This window comes from Pogoniulus pusillus, chromosome 36 (genome assembly GCF_015220805.1).
Source record: "Pogoniulus pusillus isolate bPogPus1 chromosome 36, bPogPus1.pri, whole genome shotgun sequence".
NCBI classification, from domain to species: domain Eukaryota; kingdom Metazoa; phylum Chordata; class Aves; order Piciformes; family Lybiidae; genus Pogoniulus; species Pogoniulus pusillus.
This window is the reverse complement of record NC_087299.1, coordinates 10,635,338-10,653,299: the sequence shown is the minus strand read 5'-3', so window position 1 is coordinate 10,653,299 and position 17,962 is coordinate 10,635,338. Positions and strand designations below refer to the sequence as shown.

The 17,962-nt window shown below is 42.8% G+C and overlaps 1 protein-coding gene across 3 annotated transcripts in view; it reads right to left on the bottom strand.

Annotated features, from left to right (window-relative positions):
• PRDM2 (PR/SET domain 2) overlaps positions 1–17,962 on the bottom strand; it is a 56,678-nt gene that overhangs the window by 29,039 nt on the left and 9,677 nt on the right. For all 3 annotated transcript variants that reach the window (XM_064172195.1, XM_064172193.1, XM_064172192.1), the window contains exons 3-6: positions 12,765–12,882; positions 11,499–11,602; positions 9,243–9,395; positions 2,750–2,876 (exon numbers count right to left, since the gene is read on the bottom strand). In XM_064172195.1, coding sequence (XP_064028265.1) covers positions 2,750–2,876; positions 9,243–9,395; positions 11,499–11,602; positions 12,765–12,882 — 502 coding nt within the window. The remainder of the gene's footprint in view (positions 1–2,749; positions 2,877–9,242; positions 9,396–11,498; positions 11,603–12,764; positions 12,883–17,962) is intronic.

Here is a 17,962-nt window from a genome sequence, read left to right as displayed (position 1 = left end):
TTAAGCACACTGCAGAACCAAGACTGTATGTCAAATTATAGATATCTTTACTGTCCCAAGGACAAAGCCCAAAACGCATTAAAAATTCAGAAGTATGTTTGCTTTACTGAACACAGGCTAATTACAAGCTATTTAATAGCTGCATGCTTTGAATAACTGAATCACAATACACTTCTCAAACACTGTCTTGCCCAGTCATTTCTAAGGTACTAAGCTGCCAGTTTACTTTTCTGGAAAATGTGTTTCTAAAGGACACACTCATTCACAGTTGCTCAAACTTGGCAGCTCTTACTGAGTTCTATTTTCTCCTCAATGTGTAAGATGACAACCTGCAACACAGGCCAAAACAAAGTTTAGGAAGAAAAATAAATAAATAACTGATCTCTTTAGGCAAGCTACTCTAACAAGCTCCTTAAACTCATATTTAATCCAAAAGGTTTCTTTATACAGTCTATTTTTCACATGCGTAAAGTGAAGTCACAAGATCTTTCTCTTCCTACTCCTCTTTTATCATAGGAGTTGTAATAATTTTTTAATCACTTTTAAATCATGCTCCTCACAATCTTGATCTTCAAAAAAAGCCTCAACTCCAAAAAGAAGGTACAGCAGCAGAAACCATTTTGGAAGCCTAACTGCAGCTACTGACATCAAATCAGCAGCGAAAATACTATGCTTCTTGTAAGGAAATTGCCTGTGAATTGCAAATACTAGCAGATGTTACCACAAATACTGAAATAATTGAGAGTAGATGAAAAGGAGTAAAAACAATTCCAATGCCACCTCCTAAAAATAGAACTATACAGTCTCAAACTACATGTATTAAACAAGAACAAAGCACATACTGTGAACTGCCTCATCTTTCACAGCATCAAACTGTAATCCAAACATTTCAGGGCAACTAAATACTAAAAACTTGGGGTTTCTGATTCATTATACAAGACCATAAGTGTGCAGATAGGTAATTTTTGGTTAGTCTAAAATGTATCATCAATACTGCACTTGGGGTTGGTTCCTGCTGGTTTGTGGGCTGGATTTTTTAAGTATTTGTCAGCCTCAGCTCAGAGTTTGTTTATAAAATGAGGGGCAATACACATTGTTCCTAAATATGACAGTCTGAAATCTGTAAAATCTCCCAACACTTTAAACCTACAAAACAGCATAAAACCAAAACCCAAGAAGCAGCAAATTATTTTATGCTATTTTTACCTATAAACTTCATGAATGCAAATAAAGCTGCCATGCCATGGAAAATTACCTTAGAAATTATTCTGTCTGGCTTTTCTGATTTATAATCTAATCAAATTCTTTCAAGCTGTTTTTCTAGCCTTTCAGGTAAATCACAGGCACACAAATTCTACTTGCTAAGATTATACACGTTTAGGAAAAAGCATAACATGGCCTTTAATTTACCAAGAGTTATTTCTGTAAGTATTAAATATGCTATTCACTACGGGGAAGCAAAGTTTAAAAAAGAAAAAAAACAGTGCTTGAATTTCAGTTTGTATTAGCTTAACCTACAAATTACTGTTCAACCAACTGTGCTGCAGCACTTTTCTCACAGACCTCTCCACCATTCTGAAACTGTTCTCCTAAACATCTAACCTTGCTCCCAATGTGAGTTACAGTTAACTGCATGAAGATCAGGCCCTAAATGCGAAGTTTGAAAATTCTTTTGCAATCATGGCATTTAAAATACTATCTCCTTTCCTTTTTCGGTTCATCAGCAACCTTCAGAGGATTCTAAAAGCCATATATTCACATACAAGAGGAATCAATACATTTGTGGTACAACAGTAAATACTTCCTTTTTACACTTACTCTCTGTAAGCAATAGCTGCTATTGTGATTTTGGCCTAAAACAGTAGGCAAAATGTCAGTTATATAAGGCCGTGCGTGGAGGCACATGCACTGTAAAATACATTGCTGTTGGATTAGCCACGGAAAACATAATGTATGCCAGGTTTGACACACATATTTGCACAAAGACTAATGCGTCTAAACCCCCACGAAACGCCTCTCACATCTTTCCCCCTCTTACAAAATCCGCCAAAAGTAGGCTTTCACGCTGCCAGCTGAATTTTACAGGCAACAAGATCCCCACTGCCCTGAAGATAACAAGGAATTGAAGCCTACCGAAAATCACAAAGCCCCAGTTTTCTGTATGCAGCAGCGCTCGGCTACAGTGAAGAAAAACAACCGCCACTCCTCGCTCGTAGCTGAGCTCGTTCCTCGGGCACACTTCACTTGTTCTCTCTGCCTGCAGTAATTTTAGCAGCCTCCCCACCCACACAAAGTTGATAGTTTTCGGCAGGCTGACACAACCTTGCACGCTGTTGCGCAAAGGGCATTCCCATCCCGAAGTCCAGCCCCGCAGAGCCCCCCGGCCGCAGCGGCGCTGCCCAGCTCCCTGCGGAGACATTTTCCCTCGCCGCGCAGCTCCCGCTTGTAGAGAGCAGCCCCGCGCCTCTCACACCGCCCCGGCCAACTTTCCCAGGCGGGCCGGCAGACATCACAACTTCCATGTTTCGCCCCTCGGCCTCCTCCTTCGGCCGCCCCTCCCTCTCTCCCTCCCTCCCTCTGGCTCCGGAGGCGGCGGCGCGGGAAGGTCACGGCGGCCGCCGTCGTCGCCTAGCCGGCAAAAGTTTGCGGGTCGCCCCCTCCGCTGCCGCCATGGCCGAGGGCCGCGGGGCGCGGGCGCGGCGCAGTGCGGAGGGCCGCGGCTCGGCGCGGCGCGGCGGGAGGGCCCTACCTTTCCTGGCTTTCGGGGAGTGCCGGCGGCTCCGGGCGCTGGCTCGCTCTTCCTCAATAGCGGCGGCTATCTCCGGGTCGTCCTCCCCATTGTACCACACCAACAGCTCCTCGCCGGGCGCGATTGGCTGCCGAGAGAGAAGAGAGAGGCGCGGGGCCAATCAGGCGGCGGCTTGTTGGCGGCGGGCCGCAGGGCGGGGGAGAGGCCGCGGCGGCGCCGACGGCCGTGGCCTCTGCAGCCCGCGGCGCGCCAAGGGCGCCGTCGCCCGCGCCCCCTGGCGGCCGGAGGTTGCGCACTGCCCGAGCTTCCCCCGCTCCGCCGCGCTCGGCCAGCGGCAGCCCCGCGATCCCCGGCCTCTGGCCGCCCGCAGCGAGGGGAGCTCAGCACCGAGAAAATGGCCTTCTCCGGCGGGCCCCGGTCCTTAATTACACAGTCCTTAAACAGACGTGAAACAATGCGCGGGAACACCTCCAATACCGATTTGCCGCGAACCGGGACGTTGATTTAAATGCCCACAGTGAGCTCACAGCAGTCAATCCCAGGTGTTCAGCACTAGTGCTACCTACAGTTTACAGGTATTGTAATATATTATATGATTTGTTTATATGTCTATCAATATATTAGAGAATATAAATGTGTCTATGGAGAACAAATATTCACACTTACTACAGTTTAACTCTTTTTCAGGGAGCTATCAGCATTCCTCCAGCTAAATGCACCTAACAAAGTATTAAATAAACTGCTCAGTCACCTGCTAAAGTTGGGATTTGGAGCAAAATCTTAAGCTATATCACGGTAAGTTCAAGGAAATAGAGGAAAATAACTAATCACTATCTTTAACACATCCACTTAATCACAACAATGACAACTTGGAGGCCATTCCTAATCCATTACTTACAATTTTGTTTTTATCCACTCCCAAAATTCACAGGAAAGACCACATTAGCCGAGCAAGCATCACTGCAATTGTTGCTCTCTTCCTCACTATCAAGCTGAGAAATAACCAGACAAACTGGTATTGATCAATATCCTAAAATGTTAATACTTAAGCCAGTAAGTCCCCCAGGTTTTCAGACTAGCAGTCATGGAGAAGAGGCAGCTCTGGGGAGACCTTAGAGCAGCCTTCAGTATCTGAAGGGGGCTACAAGAAAGCTGGGGAGGGAAAATGGATTGAAGCCGAGGAGAGGAGATATAACCTGCGTATTATGAAGACAGTCTTTACAGTCAGCATGGTGAGACACAGAACAGGCTGCTAGGGAGCCATAAATGCCACCTCCCTGGAGGTGTTCAAAGTCAGGTTGAATGAGGCCTTGAGCCACACTGGGTTTGTGGCGGTAACGCACTACTTTCAGAGTCATTGCATCACAGCAAAAGGTAGCTCTACACTATTATTTCAAGTCTGAACCCAACGGGAAGTTTTGTATCAAGAACGATAGCATTTGCCTCTTCTAAAGCACTTTTCAGAATGCCTCACAGCACTTGATAAAGACGATAATTATCTTCATACCCCCAGACACTGGAACAACAAGAGATGCAAGATCCCAGCAACTATGCTAAGCGTTTTACATTGTAACATAAGCAAAGCCCACGGTCTGGCTTCTTTCACGGCTTTGGAGAGCCGACAGAATAAACTGTGGTTAAACCTATTTGCATGGTCCCATTTTGCAGCTGGTTTGCAGCAAGCAATGAAGAGGAGCTGTCTGATGCAGACTACTTCTCATCTAAACAATATACACGCTCAGGGAAAAGAGCTGGCAAAAACTGGAGGCAATGCAAACACCGGATGGTAACAACGGAGGCAATTTGTTAGCTGCATGGTTGGAGACAACATTCAATGTGATGAATTCATTTTGGTGTAACAGCTCTAGAATCTAAACTAAGCCCTTGACCCTTGGGCTTGCTAAAATGAAATGCAGCAGCTTCAAAACCAGACAATAAAACCAGCTCCCTCACTAGCAAGAAAAATACTACACTGACCAAATGCCACTTGCACCACAACTGTGATACTAGAGGACACACAGCTGGCTCTCCCCAATGATGCCATCTAACAACTGGAAAAAAGGACCTGACAGCTAGTGTCAGGTTGGGATAGTTTGGTTTCAAAGTATCCATTCTGTAAGTGCTCATTAGGTGAGTAACTCCCTCATGCTTGCTGGTGTGCTAACTACAACGTTTAGCATTCCTCAATCTGAACATTTTCTGTCCAAAAGGCTTACATTTCAAAATTTGTTATTTTCAAGAATTACAACCTAGCAAGTGATAGCCTAAGAAGCTGTAAGCACAGACTAAAATTCAGCCTGATGTACAAGTATGAGCACTGCTATGCACTCTGTGCAGACCTGTCTGACCTTATTAAATGAGTGTCTATTTTTCACCACAGACATTGCATTTTACCGTAATAAGTGCCTTTGGATGTGGCCTTATCTCCCCAACTGTAACCACAGTGGACAGTTTGTGGCACTAGTACTTGTGTTTAATTCACACTATGTAAAAGGGAGACTCTTATTACAAACAAACAAGTTCATTTCACCTTAATTAAAGACAGTTTCACAGCCAAGCTTTAGCAGACTTTTTGAGACAGTTTTCACTGCCATTTTCCTTCTTCTGCCATTCTGAAGTCCTGCACTAGGTGCAGACCACCACTATTCACTGACCTCATTTTAACCATCCAGGGAGGTAGTTGGGGTTCCATTCCTGGAGATGGAACCCTCAAGGTGAGGCTCAACAGGACTCTAGGCAACCTGACCTGCTGAGTGCAGACGGGGTTGGACTAGGTGACCTTCAGAGGTCTCTTCCCACCCAGACCACTCTATGATTTGGAGAGAAGAAGGAAGAACTTCCGGACACCCATGATGAATTTAAGCTGTTTCATCAAAATATCTCAACTCTCATACATATATCCTGGGAAAAGCATATGCAAAGCAACCTATGAATATCCTCAGTCAAGTAAAGATGAAGAGAAATGGCAGAGAAAAATATTTGCTTGTGCACTTAAAGCGTTTATCTTGTTATTATTCATTTACAGCAGACAACAGGGAAGTGAAAGCTCTGTGTAGTTTTGAGCTTCTTTTACATCAAGCAAATTTGGACTTTCCTTATCTTAGCAATGGAGCCTGTTTAACTTACAAATCAGAAACCCACAAAAAGCTGAAGAAAACCTTGGGAAACAAAATAAACATCCATGACAGCATTTTAAATGCTTTGAGGTAAAGCAGGAAAAAACCTAGATACCAGCCATCCTCATTCTCCTTTGGGGGTAAATAAAAACTGTGACATTTGTTTATCACCAAATGGAATTCCCCTGAATTCAGGAATTAAGACAAAGATCAGGAAAGAACCATGGGTAGATAGACACCTGGGCTAGTAAATTTACTACAGTTTTGCAATGGGCAGTGTATACACTGTAATACATTGTATGTAGGAAGAGAAAGACTTCTGAGATGCAATTTATTATCTGCTGTCTTTTGTCTCAGTTGTAAGTAAGGTGTCTTGTCAGTCTAAAACTGATATGAATGCCACAAGAACAACAATCTCTGATACAGAAGGTGAGACAAAACCAAGCCTTTAAGTAAAAAGCAACACAGAAGCAACTGTATTTCATAAAGAAAGCACAAAGCAGTGGAATTCTTTTCCCAAGGTATGTGTTTTGCCTGCAGTTTCTAGGGCATGGGACAGTAAAAGCTGATACAACAACAACATTTATTCATAGGTTCAGAGAATGGTTTGAGTTGGAAGGCAACCTTAAAGATCATCTGTTCCAACCCCTTCATCCAACCTGGCCTTTAACACCCTCCAGGGAGGGGGCATCCATAACCTGTTCCCATGTTTCACCACCTTCACTAATTTCTTCCTCATCTCCAGTCTAAATCTCCTCTTCTCAAACTTCAATCCACTTCCCTCATCCCATCACTCCTTCCTAGCTCTCCAGTAACCTCCTCCAGGCACTGTAAGACTGCTCTAAGGTCTCCCTAGAGCCTTCTCTTCTCCAGGTTGAATGTCTGCTTGCTCCTGAAAATCTTAACAACTCATGATTCAAAGTGGATGAAGCTCACAAGGATTTAAATGCTTTAATGTAGTAACTTGCCCTTGGGACCACACATTTGAAATATCCTCTATACTTCTATACTGTCGGTTACTTGCAGCTTAAAATCAAATTTCTTTGCACTGATTAAAGCCTGGTTACTATAAAACTTGTCTCTTAAAGTAGTAAGTTTACAAAGCACTACACAAGCTTTCTTAATGCCTTCTTTTGGTTTTTATTGCATTAGCCATTCCAAGACTACGAATAGAATACTGGATTTAAAATATTCCTATTCTACTTCCTATTGAAAATTTGTATTAAGAACAGCTCACTTGTGCAGGTTCACACAAAATGGTACCTGCTAAATCTTGACCTGATCTGTCGACAAGCTGAACGTTTAATGGCAGCGAAAACTGTCCCATTTCACGTCAAGTTTTCCCTTCAGAAATCATCACTGATCAGCAAAGTCGGAATTCTCCTTCCACATCACTCCTCTAATAGGTGGGAGAAGAGAATCAAATCTACTGAAATGGACGGTTCAGAAATGATTGGAGCAAACACTGTTACAGACTTGCAAGCTTTATCACCCCAATATGGAACAAAGTTAAGCTTTACCCTGTAACTTAGTTTAGCACAGTGAAGCAACTCAGACCTTTTCACAGGCACCTCTAAAACTGCCTGCCAAGTTACCTGTGTCACAGCTGCAGTGACAATCAAGAAATGGCAGAACCATGCAATGCTCTCGGGACTGACTTGCTTTTGGAAACAGTTTGATTCCTTCTGAGCAGCATGAAGCCAGGATTACTAATACATCCCAACCTGGCTCATGCACAACTAGTTTGAGCATGGCCACACTGTGTTCTGGAACTAAGTCTAAAGGGCAGGAACATCTCCATGGATCTGAAGCAGCTCAGTTCCCAGTGCCCTGATTTGTGATACAACCAAGACCAGAACTGCTCATAGCTGCTGCTTCCATGCTGGCCTCTACGAGGTTCAGCAGCAAGCCTCTGTGCAAAGTCAGTCTGGAGGTAACACTATCTCTGATATAACACTCCCTCCAACTAGCATAAGGCACAGACACCAACATAAATTTCCACACTCCTGCAGCACACAGTCATCTAACTGGTTGCTGCAGGGGCAAATAAAGGCTGCTGATGGCAGGTCTCTGAAGAAGCCCTTCACATGCTAAAATAAAATCTCACACTACAACCAGTCTCGGGTAGATTTTTAAAGCAATAAAGCTGATCTTCACAGGCTGCTGTAAAAGTCTGTAGAAAGAGCTGCTTGGCAGCACCTCCTCGGTGGCAAGACCAACACGAGTCACAAGAGAAGACAGTCAAAGAAACAAAAAGACACCCCAGATGATAAGGAGAGGTATTTGTTATTCTGCAAGTGGTGCTCAGCCTCTCTTAGCAGTGCAATTATTTTCCAAAGTGCAGCACTATGTATCAGTAAATAAATATGAAACATGGGAATGCTGGTCTTCACCAGGACTAACATCTTTGCACAAAAGGTTCAGTGAGAGAGAATTTTTAGCTGCCAAAACATTTACATTAATGAACTAGTGTAGCTATGGGTAATGGCAGAGTTAACTCAGGATGAAGTTTCCAGACAAAACTAAGCTGGCTACCAACTCACACTGGAAGCCTGCCCTCAGTGAATAAACACTGAAGAAAAGTCACTGGCTGGCTGGCAAATATACCTCATAGTCACAGTATTCCAACACTAGCACACTCTACCATTGCTTGTGGTTGAATCCCTTTTTTCTTTGTTTGGGAACTACAATGCTCCAGGAACTATACATCCTTTTTCCTGCCTCCTATTCCCTGAATTAAAGTGGAATGGTATCAAATTAGGAAAATGTTTCATGAACCTATAGAAGTGTCTTGACAATCAGGCTTTCTGATGTGATGCAAGGCACAGAAAATTTATTCATATAATGGGTTGGATTGGAATGGACCTTAACGATCATCTAGTTTCAACTCCCCTCCCATGGCAAGGACATCTTCTACTAGCCCAGGTTGCTCAAGGCCCCATCGAACCTTGCCTTGAACACCACCAGGGAGGGGACATCCACAGCCTCCCTGAGCAACCTGTTCATGGTTCACTAGCTTCACTGGAAAGAATCCCTCACCTCCACTGTAAAGTATCTCCCCCTCCTCTAGCTTAAACCCAATCCCCCTCACCCTATGACTACAAGCCCTTGTAAGAAGGCCCTTCTTGGCTTTCTTCCAGGCCCCCCTCAGGTACTGAAAGGCTGCTCTGAGGTCTCTCTGGAGCCTTCTTTTCTCCAGGCTGAACAGCCCCAACTCTCTCAGCCCATTTGCAATGTTTGAATTCTATTTCATAAACTGTTTCAAAATCTGTTAATGCAAAGAGTAAAAAGCAAAATTAGAATCTGAACAAAGGGCAATTGGAAGCATTAACAATAAAACATAACAGAGTAGTAACTGGTTCTTCAGACACTGATACCTTTAAACTTTTGTAGTAGATGGTCCTGTTGATCTCCAGAGGAAAAAGATTTTGCTCCTTGCCTGAGCGTGCCCAGTTGATATAGCGCAGCCAGTTCCCCTTGGCTGGATCAGTTGCATCAACACACATCCAGCCCAAGTTGGGGTAATACACCTAGGAGACAGCAACAGCAGTAAGCAAATGGACAGCTGACAGCACTAAAACACTGCAAATTCCAAAGCCATACAATGTACCACTTATCTAAGGCCAGAGATAACACAAAGGCTATAGGCAGAGGCAGGGGTTGTACTGTGGGAGTTGTAGTTTATTATGTTGGGGTTTTCTGGACAAACAAAAGACTTTTTTACTGTTCAGTTAAAGGTCCTGATTTACAGAGCACTGTGTAAAGGCCTCCTGCATGATGAGAAAGGAGCTCTAAACTCCTCTAAACAGCATTGTGACTTCAAGTGATTCCTGTAAACAACACTAAAGGTCCTTCAGCACAGTTGTGCCACTCATTCTGAACCTGCAGGCAGAATTTCCCCTCACTTTTCAGTCCCTTGCTGTTGTTTTCCTACCTGTGTCTTTTCTCCACAGAAAATGAAAGTAAGTTCAAGTCTCTTTCTCTCCTCCGACATAGCAAGCATACAGACACCCAAAACTCACCGTTCAGAATAAACCTCTAGCATGGTAGCTCAAAACTACTAACACTGACTGGAGACATCAGCTTTTTGAAGCCTGAATTGTTCTTCAGACTGGCTTCACTAACAAAACAAATGGGATTCTCATGGCAAAGGCTGGTCTCCTAGTTGGAGGTCCGTGTGTCTAACCACTCTTGTATACCACCAGCCTTTCACAAACCACATTTTCTAGTGGTTAAGATGCTTTAGTGGTTTCAAGTATCAGCGTGTGGAACTATCGTGGCCTCATTTCAGCTGCCTTTCCCCCCACCCCCTAATTCCCAAACCAGTACGAAAGCACCATACAACTACTTTGAAAGTTAGCATGGGTTCTCCTGATCACCTCCACTGCAAACTCTAAAACTCTGCAGCAACTATCATTCCTTAAAACAAATCTCAAAAATATTAAGACACATCCACTGAGAACATTCAAAATCCAGCACTGAGACAAACAACTGCCAGGTCAATAATTGATTTGACTGATTCCATCTCACTAAGTGTTCCTGTACCAGATCAAATCTGGAGATAGCTTATGCAGTGGAGCTTGCACAACATTGGCCTAATGCAACAAAGAGACTTGAACACTTCATTACTTTCCTCAATGGGAATTTTCATTTATGAAAAACTGTTCTAGATCAACTCTTACAGGAGCTAGAGTAAGGTTTGTGTATGCAGCCAGTGTTTTATGCAGGTGCAGTTTTCCATGTCAGGAACTAGAAGAAGCAATCACTACAACCAATATCTTTACCCTAAAAATCTGTAAACTAGCAAGTTCTGAATGTGCTGTACCACAGTTCCTCCATTCCTCCCCTTCTCAGCCATTCACTTAGCCAAGGTCATCTGCTCCGTGTCTTTGGAAAGACTAAAGAAGTCTTGAAGTAGTCATGAGCTTCCTTAAGGATACTGCAGAGAGGACTCATTCCCAGATGAATGCATCTGCATTTTGAAAGCCACATAATATCCAAGGTCTTATGACTATCAGTGGATCTTAAAGAGCTATTCAGCTGTCCAGACAGTATTTGCTTTAAGGCAAACCCAAACACGAGCAACGCAAGAAATACTGCAACAGTTGAGAACTCACAGAAAAGCTGCAAAAGCAAAACCAATTCCCATAACAAAGCTATTTCTCAAAGAGCTAAATGAGGAGCACTGTGGCTTCTTAAGGGATTCCATATCCTTCTCATTTCCCTAATTTCATGAGCAGTTGACAGCACTTACTTGCAGAAGGGCTATCACACAGGGTTCGAGCCAACAAAGCAAAGCTTTATGAGCAACAGACCCAAGAGGAGGAGTGACCCACAGACAGCATGTAAGAAAATTGATCCTGCCATTTCCAACAATGCCACTAGTTTAAAGCCTTGTAACTCAGAATGGCAGCTCAGTCCAAATGTCTATAAATAACTCTGTGATGGCAGATAGATGGCAGTTGTTTCACATGTCCATTTCTAAAAACTAAAGGCTAGACACAAAATACAGACCTAGAGACAAACCTGACCTAGTGGAAGGTGTCCCTGCCCATGGCAGAGTGGTTGGAACTAGGTGATCCTTGAGGTGCCTTCCAATCCTGCCAGTCTGTGATACACAATTTGTTTCTTACCTCCCACATGTAAACGTTGCTCTTAACTTGAGATCTTTTCTTCTTGTCACCAACAAATGGTCCAAACTTCTTGCCTTTTAAAATCGATTTTGTTGCCCAGACACCTGAAAACACACAAATCAGTAGTTAAAAGTAATCTAACTTAAGCAAATCTTCTATTCACAGTTCCTATTTCCTAAGATCATTACATGTGTCTGTCTCAGACTGGAGAGCATTCTACAATATTAAGACCACAATAAGGAAAATGAAGCTCACTAATATGAATTCCAACAATCCTCTCCTCAAAATTCACTTAAGTCATGAAAAGTTTAAAGCATTTACATGATTTTATTCTTTCTCATGGCCCACTATAGCTCTGAAGGCCAAGCCTACCTCAATTTGTCTCATACTTCAGGTGATAGTGATATGCACAAAACCATGAAAGCAATGTAGGTTTTTATATGGTAAAGTTCCAGATTTCAGCTGCTTTCCTGTGGAAATGTAGCATCATTCTATCAGTTTGCCCAGGGAGGTGGTCAAAGCCCCATACCTGAAAGTTTTTAAGACCAGGCTGGATGGGGTTTGAGGAACCTGATCTAGTGTGAGCTGTCCCTGCCCATGGCAGGGGAGTTGGAGCTGGCTGATCCTTGAGGTCTCTTCCAGCCCTGACAATTTTCTGAGGCTATTAAACATAAACCCCTATTTGCTTTCTCTGAAGCAATGCCAGGCAAATGAAGCCCTCACAAAAGCTGTGAATCGAATGGTGTATTTTAAAGGAAAAAACATTTAGAATTGGTTAAAATGTGTGGGCCTGCCCACCAATTTATTGACAAACTTTAACCAAACTGAAAATGGACAGCTGCATTTCCCATTTTACAGCAATAAAAAACTAAGAACAGACTGGCAAATATTTGCTAATTAAACAGACCATTCTCATTCACACCATGCTAGATCAGGTTCATATGAGGAAAAGATTAACCCTACTCCAGAGATTTCATAATCTGTTACTAGCAGTAACACATTACTGTCAGGCTCATTCCTCAAGCTACCAGCTTTCAGCATGGACTGCAATTCTGACTCTGCAAGTCCTCCCACATCAAACTTGACTCCAAATCATCTTGAGGTACTGGAAAAACTTAGAGGCTCTTTCCAGCAGAAATTACTGCAGACAAATGCCCCAGCCATCATCTCTACCCAGCACAGCAGAGCACCAACTCTGGCATTGACTCCAATTTATCTAAGCTAGTGTAAAAATCTTAATTGTCTTTTCACAGCTGCAGCACTCACCAAGCCGTGTCTTGTCAACAGCCGATGGGAAGAGCCTCACGTCTTCAGGAAGTCCCCTAAGCACATGCTCAGGTACATCATCTAAGGTCTCCACAGCAACAGCAGATTCAGTTGTGTTCTACAAGTCAAAATCCAGAAGGATCGCAACCGTAAATACAAATTAATAACACAAGAAATTCTCAACTCCTACGAGCTACTGACTTGAAATTAGAGCAGAATTTCCCAGCCCCTGACTCGAAATGAAAATTTCCAAAGTGCCATTTCAACCAAGGTCCCCTCCCTAAACATGCTAGTGTAGGAGCATCTTTTTACCAGAATATTCAAGTTTTCACTGTCATTTTCAGCACACTTGCTTATGCTTTAATGCAGAGTTCTAAGAACATGCTACAGATACACATAAAACACTGACAACTAAAGTTGCTGTAAATATTCTTTTGCTTTAGTTAATGGATGTGTTTTGATTACAAGAAGCATGCAGTGATTAAATCTAACTGAAAAGGCTTTCATGTATCTCTTAGGTCATTCATGTTCCTTGGCCTCTCCTTAAAAACAAATTCAAAATGTGAGTTACCAGGAGAATAGAACTCAAGGCATCTTATCTTTCCTGTCTGACTGTGACTTACCTGACAGCGCTACTATATTACACCTGAAGATGAATGATCAGAAAACTACTCTGGTTCTGTACCTCAAAAAATAGCTACATCTTTTGGAATATAGTTTCATAGAAGCTCAGGTTTAGTACTGAGTATTTGAAACCTCTCAATTTGGTAATCTAAAACTCATCCATAGCAGAGTTTCCAGCTGCACTTTTTTTCCTGACCAGGCATACCATGAGAAACTTCATTTAACAAATCATTAGATCAGTAAGGGCACTGTTACATGGAAGATTATTTTGAGACAACATCCCTCTGTGCCCATGCTGATTGAAGTTCTCCCCAATTACAAAACTTACAGAATATATTGCCAAGTTGATTTGCTTCCTCAGAAAGAAAATGACAGAAGTGCTCGGAGAAACAGCTCTAAAGTGTTAGTGTCTGTGAGTTATCACTCAAAAAATCTCTACTCCACAGAATGTTTGGGTTGGAAGTGACCTCCAAAGGTCGTCTAGTCCATCCCCCTCTGCAGTAAGCAGAGGCATCCTCAACTAGATAAACTAGTTCCTTAAGCATTCTCTTGAAGCAGTAGAATTACTCTGTTTCCACAATGCATTTGTAAACAACACGGCTATTCTAGTCTTAAAATAGGAGCATGGGTCAGGAAAACAACTCAGCTCTTACCTAACCTGTCTGGAAAGTCTAACTCAATTTTTGAAACTGTAAATCAGGTAGATTAATTTTCCCTTTAAAATTACAGACAGCTACAAGGGACCTAATCTAACATTCAGATCTAACCTTTTCTGAAAGGGAGACACAAAATGTTTTCAAGTTTCAGCTGTATTAGAAATAGTTTCTCATTGCTTCTGGAAGACTGAAGTACTTAAGAGCAACACAGAAAGCTTTTAGTAGAAATCATTATTAGCTGCATGCTTTTTGAATATCAAATAACCAGAAGATGAGAGAAGTTGTTAGAAGTGTTTCAGGATACACATCATTTGTCCAAATTACACTGCTGGAATGCTACTGGTAATTAAAGTAACAAGAGGCAAATGAACTGCCACGCTGAAATACACTGATTTGGTTAAAACAATATGCAGCATAGCAGTCAGAGCACAGGGAGAACAGGAGAGTTTTTTTCATTTTCACAACAAAAGCTAACTGGTATTTCAGTCTAAAGTGTAAGGACAACTCACAAGTGTCAAAACAAAGGGCAATTCCAGCTCCAGAGCACTCACGGGCTGCGGGTCCAGCCCTGCTCATGCAGCCTGCCATTCTAATTTTGTCGATTATTTCTTAAATGCACACATCAAAGTTGCAAATCCAACAACCCTTTCTGCCTCTATACCTAAAGAAGGATGCAAAGCTTCGGTACACAGGACTAACTTGCCTAGAAACACACAAGTGATGATTTTGGAATGGCAGCACAAAGGCACAAGATCAGCTACGACACTGAGCATCAATTCACATCCATTAGCAAGCCTTTATTTCCCCTTTTCAAATGACAACTTGCAGACCTACTCAATCTCATCAGTCCCCGAAAAAAACTAAGTCAAAAATAGTTTGTGGCATTGCCTTATATATTCATAGAATAGTTTAGGTTGGAAGGGACCTTCAATATCATCCAGTTCCAACCCCCTACCATAGGCAGGGACACCTTCCACTAGATCAGGTTGCTAAAGGCTTCATCCAACCTGACCTTGAATACATCCAGGGAGGGAGCAGCCACAACCTCCCTGGGCAACCTGTGCCAGTCTCTCATCACCCTCACTGTAAAGAATTTCTTCTCATCTCCGGTTTAAATCTCCCCTCCTCAAGCTTGAAGCCGTTCTGTCTCATTCCATCACTACAGATAACCTGCCCTGCACATACTGGAGGCTTAGTATCGTGCACAAGGCTTTTATCAGAGAATGCTAAGGGTTAGAAGGGACCTCCAGAGATCATCAAGTCCAATCCCTCCACCAAAGCAGGATGCCCTAGGGCAAGTGACACAGCAACACATCCACACATCCAGGTGGGTTTTGAAACCTTCCAGAGAAGCAGACCTCACAGCCCCTCTGGGCAGCCTGTTCCAGAGCTCCCACACAGTAAAGAAGTTTTTTCACGCCTTGAGATGGAACTTCCTGTGATTGAGTTTATGTCCATTGCTGCTCATCCTATCACTGGCAGAGCAGCTGACATATTGAAGCTTGGATTTCACAGTATGTCAGAGCTACTACTGGCTCTATGGTTGTCTTTCTATTGCTCTATTTACAAACATGCTATTTCAGTCCAAGGACTGATGTTACCGTACCTGCATGTCAAGTTTGCTGGCAACAAATACAATAAGCTAAAAGCAGCTTTTAGGGAGAATAAAGGGGTTTAAATAACGTTGTAAGAGTCATTCAGTATTTTAAATGTTAATCATAACACCTAACTAAATCAGCAGCTGGGAATCCTTAGCCAGCAGGTTATAATTAATATAGAAAGGTTTAAAGTATTTTTATTTTAAAGTCTGAAAGGCAATAGAAAGCTAATAAATTATTTATAAATGCCTAGTAAGTGATTAGCTCAATTTTAAGGAGCCCACGAGGTTTAGTAGGCTGCTTATAATATTATTCATACTGTTATTTGTATAACACAACAGTAAATGCTGCTGCTCACACTTGACTTTTAAACAGGTAGCTTTTTGTTACCCAATCAGAATCAGCTGAGAAAAATTACCAGAAAGGCAAAGCTACAAGCATGCCTGGTTCCCTATAAAATCTGCTCATGCCATGAAAGAATTGTGCTGGGTGAGAAACAGGCAAGCGTGAAACCACCTGCAACTGCCCTCAAAAAAGGACCTGCCCCCAGACAGTGAACTTTGATCATGCTGGTCAGAAACAAATAATGGTGGGGATAGCTGCAACTGCTTTCATGTGAAGGAAGCGATACTTCAGCTCTGAACAAGCTTTAGGAGGAGCTACAGTAAGAAATAGAATGTCTAGCAATAGGCTAAGGGAACGGTTTGAAGCTGGTTTAGACTGGATCATAGGAAGCAGTTCTTCAGTATAAGGGTGGTGAGACTCTGGTACAGGCTACCCAGGGAGGCTGTGGCTGACTCTTTAGTGGTGTTCAAGGCCAGGCTGGATGAAGCCTTGAGCAGCAGAGTCCAGTTAAGAGGCATTCCTGTCCATGGCTGGGGGTGTTGAAGTAGATGTTCCCCGAGGCCACTTCCAACCTAAAACATTCTGTGAAGTAACAACGTGGGCAATCCTGCAGTTGTCCAAGTAAAACTCTCCATTTCTGAAAATGAGTCTTGCATAAAGCAGGGCTACAACAGTAGTTTTCATACACAGAACAACTACTCGGAGCATTTACCAAGGAGTACTTAAAGAATAGGAACCTTTACTGGCTCTTTAAATCCAGCTCTATATGCTACCAAATTGAAGGCTTTTCTCTCTAAAGCAAAACAGATGAAGCTTCTCAACCTTTTCTACTTAGCACCCACTCTTTGCGAGGGTGCTGCATATGGCATCGCTCCTCCGCGTTTCAGAATGCGGCTTGCTGAGTGAAGTTAGCAGAACATGTCTCTGCCAGCAACAGCCAGAAATTGACAAAGCTGGAGTCATAGCAAGGTTATTCTATTGCTGCCTCGGTAAGCCCTAACAGCTGCACAGACACATCCTAGAAAGCTATTTGGAGGGGAGAAAGACCCCCAACTTGGCAACCATGGAAGGAAGAGAATGCCAAAAATCCCTTCCCATCCAAGACAGTGAGGAAACCAGGGTGAAGGGAAAAAAAAAAACATTCTTGTTCTTTATTTATAATAGCTCAAACGGCCACACTATTCAAAGCAGACCAAAGTTTTATTTTGCTCTCCCAACAAAGCTAAAAACAGTCACGAAAGAAATCTGGTTTTGAGACATCTGTAAGCCTTAAAGTGATAGGCAAGAAGCCATGCCTCAGACTGACGAGAGCCACGCTGCGCGCAGCACAGCAAAGAAATCTCAGCATCTTTCTAGTACACTGCCCCATGATTTCATCAGGGGGAAACCAAGTCTACTCTTCACTGTGGTTTCTAACACATTACACAGACATGGAGATTACAGACAGTGAACAAGACAGCTATCAGAATCGTGCACTTCAAGTTTCGAGCTGACAAAAGTCTTCTTGGTTGTCTTTTACTCGGAGATTTGGTTAGGGAGTTTCCATGTTGGTTTTCAGGTGGCTTTTTTACAACCATAGTTAGATGAGCAATTCAAAATCTCAAGCTTCCAACTAAATTTCAACCTACCAAACTTTAAAATTCCAGACAACTGATTTAGACAGATGTGTTCAGCACTGTGTTCCGCCCTCTGGTCAGAGGCAGTAATCCCTAAGCATTACCTAAAGCAGTCCTACCATTTAAGCAGCTTATTTGTATGGAGTAATATACAATCAGACTTTATTTTGCATCTACCTCCATAAATCAAAGGTTAGCAGCTCACGTTTAGAGCACAGCACCCAGACTCCTTCAACACCTGTCACATTAATGGATTTCATAAGTAGCAGAAGACTGGGCATGGCCTAGCACATAACAATGCACTTCACACCTCAAACGAATGATAATGAGTAACTGAGCACTCTGCAGTAAAATAAACA